At 45.5% G+C, this 5753-nt stretch overlaps 1 protein-coding gene across 1 annotated transcript; it reads right to left on the reverse strand.

The window, feature by feature from the left end:
• Positions 1–4658: 4658 nt before the first annotated feature.
• On the reverse strand, positions 4659–5501 carry LOC109191287. Its single transcript, XM_019341882.1, has 2 exons — positions 5052–5501; positions 4659–4976 (listed from the first exon to the last, which is right to left on the reverse strand). The coding sequence occupies exons 1-2, from the start codon at positions 5499–5501 to the stop codon at positions 4659–4661; spliced, it is 768 nt and encodes a 255-aa protein (XP_019197427.1).
• Positions 5502–5753: the final 252 nt, after the last annotated feature.

The following is a 5753-nucleotide window of genomic DNA, read 5'->3' on the forward strand; positions in this document are numbered from 1 at the left end:
ATGCCACATCCACCTCAAGTGGATGCACAAGCTAGTATAACAAACGTACTATCCATATTCAAACAACCCAAGGCACACAAGCCCAAAACACTATCTACACAGTCCAAGGGAGCTACATTACAACCAACAGCTAGCGCACTCGCCATAAGCTACTCAAGACCTGTAAAGCAACATAAAGAAAGGGGACGACGCCCGATCAGCGAATATTGCTGGTAACCCATCAATACGCGTTAAGTAGCATATATAGATAGTATAAAACAAAACCATTTTCGAAACGAAATACAGTATATATCAGTTCAAAAGCCGTAGAGAGAAGTCGACTGTAAAGACTTTATTCCACTCTCAAAGAAACAAGGGAAATCAACATCCCAAAACAACATCAAGACAAGAACAACAACAATAATCAAATGCGACTCGAGGCGTACTCTACTGATCACAAAGTAGAATACCACTCGACATACTCATTTGCAAAGAGACACATACACACATTGGCAACTACATGCCACAGTGACACTACATGTCACAAGAATACACTTTCAAGTTCCAACCTTATGCCCTGTTTCAACCTTATGGCTACCCCCGGCCTTATTACGGTTCCAACCTTTACCTCCGAGTGCCACCCTGTACTTCCAAGTCCAACCTTTTGCCTCCGGGAACCGTCGTTCCCCCTCCAACAACCACCAATCAATACTGCCGAATGCTCAGTACACAAGGGTACCATGCAATATCAAGTCACAAAACCACCAAACTCATGAGCAAAGCTCAAATAGCAAACCACCAAACTCAATTCATGGCCACCACGAGGACCACATCTGTACCTTGGTGTCTAAGGTCCCATACCCTTAATCGTGCAATCAAGGTACATCCATTATACACGTTTTCAATCATAGGAATCAATCAAAGGATCACAACAAAGATATGAAACCATACTCAATCAAGGAAGGATTATAATCCGACACCAACGATGGTCAACACAAGTTGCCACTCCAATAGGACAAAACAAACCACACACACTAGCATTTCAACAACACACTAGCATGCTTATCAAACGGGTAAACAAAACACAGTTCCGTAGAACGTACAAGACTCATCATGGTTCAACGATCACAAAGTTGAACACTTAGCACGATTCAAGACACCAAATCCTACATGGATTCCCATCATACTGTTCTAGACATACGAAACATCAAGAAGACACTCAAATAGCCCAATAGAACAACATCGGGAGGTGAAAACATCAATTACTGAGTCAAAAGAATCACGGGGAACAAATCCCCGACCAACACCGAACATGTACCCCGCGTGTGGGGCCACGGGTGGACCTCCACCCATGGTTCCGCCCGCGGGTAGCAACACCCACGAGGCATGTACCTCGCGGGTGGGGCAGCGGGTAGGCCACTGCCCGCCGTTCCGCCCGCGGGTACAACCCTATACAAAAAATAATCCCTTCGGGGATTTTCAACACCAAGTCCAAAACACCCAAAATCTCACAAAATACAACAATTTGACTTGAATCCAAGAAATAGCCAAGCAATGGCATACAAGAATCCTAATAACAAGCTCTAGATATGCATTACCATAAGACAATGCATCAAAACTCACATTTCATAACAAAAATCACAAGTAGAAGTCAATAAATCATCATATAGGTAAGAAAATAGGTTTTGTAAAGCATGGGTTACCTCTTGTAGCCTAAACCTTCACTTTTCACACCCCAAAAGCTTCTCTTAAGGCTCACCTTCAACTCCAACTTCAAGAACACACCAAAAGACAACAAAGATTCCATCCTTTAGAAAAGACACCTAAAAAGATATTGAAAACACTAAGGGATCAAGGATCTTACCCTCGCTTATGCTCAAGGTTAAGAAAGTTTGAATCTTGGAGACAACCTTGGAGAATCTAGGATTGCTCAAAACTTGGCTTGAAGAAGAAGCTAACAATTTTCTAGAGAGAATGTGGAGCTTTTGTGTCTAGGGTGTTAGGGAAATGAAATGAAGGATGACTCTAGGTTAGCTTGGGGCACAAACATAAGGTGAAAAGACTTCTTTGCCCTTACTAAAGTGGGAAGTGTATGGAGATAAGGGAACAATTCATAAGGCATAGAGTACAACCCTTTGACTTGGATTGACTAGTCAATTTCTTGTCCTTCGACTATTGAATTTTCAGGATTTTAGGAATAAATTACCAATTAAGCTAGGATTAATTATCTAATTATTCCTTAAATAGATTTTGGATTTACAGGGTGTCACATCCTCTCCCCCTTAAAAGAAGCTTTGTCCCCGAAGCTTGGGTACGACGAATTCAAACAGAACGGCAAACGAAACAACAATGTGACAAGAGAGCCAAGAACATCTTTTGATCAAAATTCCAAGAGTTCAAAAGGTACAAAATGGTCAAGAAGTCATGGCTTGCAAGAAGTTACCAACGAAATTCCTTGGGCACATCAAACACTAAGATCAAACACAACAACCAAAACCTTCTAAACAACACTAGAGTTCTAAACAACTAGATTCTAGTAAAACAACCCACAAAACTAACTATCCAACGCAACTAGCAAACAAGAAAGATCACACAAGGCAACTACAAAACGATAACAATAAACGAGGGAAGGAAAACGAGATTACCACAACTCCGAACTAGAAAGACTCGCTCTCTGACTCTTCGGTGTCCTCGTCTGAATCTTCATCATCCTCTCTTCGGCTAGAATCGGCCTTAAGCTGGTCCAACCTCTGGTTAACCGCGACGAACTGCGTCTTCATAAAAGCAAGGCCTTCCTCTATCATTCTGTTTTGCTGGTGTAGAAGGGTGACCACACGCTCCTCGTGCGTCATGGCGTCGTGTTCCGTCTTGGTTCTGGCTTCCTTCCTTCTTAGATTTTCTTCATCTTCAGAGTTGCTCTCCTCGGTTTCTTCGGCTTCATCCCCACCTCCTTCCTCTTCTTGGTCTTCATCACCATCATTCTCGGCGTCACCTCCCAAACTTCGAACTGCGAGGTTCAACTTCCCAACGGGAATCTATAACTCCGCAACCAACACGTTCCTCTCATCGGGGGCTTTTCTGGCAACCTCCTCAAGCGTGATGTACTCCCCTTCCTCAATCTGAAACAGGTTGCAACTTCGCAGATTGGTAGCATCCAACACCATTTTACCCATTGGCTTCGGTACACACCCGTCAAGACTCACTCCTTTCTTGGCAAAGATCTAGCTCAAAACCATACCATACGGTAGACTTTTTCGGTTATGATCTCGGCAAAAGACCATATGTTGCAACATTAAAGCAGGCAGGTTGAACTTCACCATATTCTTCAAGCAAAAGGCAAATGTGCATTCTAACTTTCCCAACAGACGGCTCTTGTTGTTATTAGGCAGCAGGCAGGCAGATACAAGCATAACTAAGATCCTTTGTTCAGTAGTCAACCATTTCCTTTCCGGTCTCGTGGCCTGGGTAAAACCACTAGTCCGTCCCAAAAGATAACTCAAGTAGTCTCGGTAGCCCATGGTATCCGTCCCAGTCCAGGAGTTACCACTGTACTGTGAGACTCCCGTGGTGGTCAGACTCAAGAGCTGAGCCAGCCTATTTTTAGACAAAACAACCTTCACACCTCTCACCTTAGAGGTAACCTCTAACTTTCCACCATCCTTAGTCAAAACCATGTGACGGTAGAATTCCTTAACCAAACTCGGGTAAGTCTCAACCCTTATGGCGAGAAACCCATCCAACAGACCTTGATACCTCAACATCTCTAACAAGGAACTGGAAAAAGAATCAGGGTCAAAAGCTTTACCTTCCAACACGAGGTAGTGGGCATCCACCCATTCCACTCTTCTTGTCAAGTTAGTCCTTCTAGGCATGATTGTGAGATGACCCAAAGACTCGAGGTAGACCAAAAACTCTTCCCTTTCTTTCTTTTCTTCTCTTCCTCTTTTCTCTCTCTCTTGCTGCCTCTTGGTGACACCGCAGCAGACACGGCGGCGGCGGCGGTCAGCTCCGGTCGGCGGCGATGGCGTCGGCAGCAGGTGGCGTCGGTGGCTGCTCTCGGCTGTGACGGGTAGGGGGTGGGGGTTCGGGTATCTCACGGGTGGAAGAAGGAAGAAGGGAAAAGGGTTTGGGAATTTAGGGAAAATTGGGAAAGAGAAGGTTTTAATTTGGGGATTTTTGGGTAAAATGAGAAATTATAGGTTAAATAGAATTTAAGTGGGGTAAGGTTCAAGAAACATAACTAGTTTAAGTGGTTCAAAGGTTGGATTGGTAACTTGTATACTCGGGTTTGAAACTAGGTGGTTATGAATTAAAATTTTCTTAATCTTTTAAACTACTAAAGGAAGGAATTTTAGGATTTTTGTCTACTCAATTCAACTTAGATGACCCAAAAGAAAATGGTCAAGTTGAAAGAGCATATATGCAAGGCTACAGAATTACACAAGCGTAAGCCACTCAGAGTTAAACAATCAACTCCGGAAAGAAGTTCACTTAAAACGCCAACAAGGATCACATAATCAAGGAAATAAGGCAACAAGGAATGACACACTCTCAAGATAAAGATAGTCTTAAAAAGGGTTACCTGTCATCTCCTCCTCAGCCAACCCCTCCGTCTCAGCCTGAGATCATCCCATCACGAACACCCGACCCGAAGGTCTAGCTCCAGCTGCTCCTCGACTTTAACTCCCTCCCAATGATCCACCGGGTCCCGAACTAGGTGCCAACGCTCTTTGGTTAGCTTGCTGAGGGCATACGGCAGCCTTGTGTCCTCTCTCTCCGCACTTGAAGCACCGCAAAGAATTTCCTTGGCAATCCTTTCCCACATGCTCCTTTCCACAATTTCTGCATGCAAACCTCTTAGCTTGATCACCTGACCCTACTCGGTTTGATCCTTGAGGTGGGGAAGGTGCAGTCTTGGCTCGGAAGTCCTGCCTTGGCTTCTTGAAGGTGTGGGATCCACCACTTTCATTCCTCTTTCTAGCAAGCTCATACGATCCCTGCTACAACTGTTGTACCCGGTATAAGTCAGCAGCACTCAGGTAAGCCTCCTTTAAGGTCCTCGGCTTACTCACGGTCAACGCTTTACGAGCCTCGTAGTTGAGTCCCTCCACGAACTTTTCAACTTTCGCGAGCTCGGTGGGGACAAGCATCCTAGCGAAACGAGCGAGCTCCAAGAACCTCTTGTGGTACTCCACCACAGACGATGAACCCTGCTGGAGATGCAGAAACTCCTCATACATAGCAGCTCGAACATGTGCCGGGTAGAACCGCTCTCTCATCCGGTCCTTCAAAGCTGTCCAGTCGAAGTAGGGCTCCTCTAGGAATGCGGGTCCCTCATGCACCCACCACAAGTCAGCTTCATGACTGAAGTAGAAAGATGCTAACTCCACTCGGCGCTCTTCCGGGCACTCTACCACGGAGAAGATCTTGTTGAGGGTTCGGATCCACTCCTCGAGGACGACGGGGGTCTTCCTCACCGGCAAACATCGGTGGTCTATGGCCTGATACAAGGCGTCCAACATCCCGGTGTTCGGTTGGCTGTGGCGGCGGAGCAGGATGATTATTGTGTAGTAGAGCTTCACTGAGGATTTGCATGGTCTGCGTGAGGTGTTGCAAGTTCTGGGCCAACTGTTCGTTAGTTGGTGTCTCCGCGTACGAGCGCGTTGACGAGGCGGTGCCATGACAGAGCTTCTACAACAACAACACGGTTACGATAGGCACAAATAACATCGCACCCTTACCCGGCGCTAACTAATGGAACACAAAACTAAACA

The sequence above is a fragment of the Ipomoea nil genome, unplaced genomic scaffold, assembly GCF_001879475.1.
Source record: "Ipomoea nil cultivar Tokyo-kokei standard unplaced genomic scaffold, Asagao_1.1 scaffold0205, whole genome shotgun sequence".
In the NCBI taxonomy this organism is placed as follows: domain Eukaryota; kingdom Viridiplantae; phylum Streptophyta; class Magnoliopsida; order Solanales; family Convolvulaceae; genus Ipomoea; species Ipomoea nil.

What these genes read in the sequence shown, in the direction of transcription:
- LOC109191287 (XM_019341882.1), bottom strand. Translation starts at nt 5,501, where the DNA reads ATGTTGGACGCCTTGTATCAGGCCATAGACCACCGATGTTTGCCGGTG. An exon ending in AGGCTCGTAAAGCGTTGACC is followed by an intron (nt 4,977 to 5,051) that starts GTGAGTAAGCCG and finishes CAGTTGTAGCAG; the next exon opens with GGATCGTATGAGCTTGCTAG.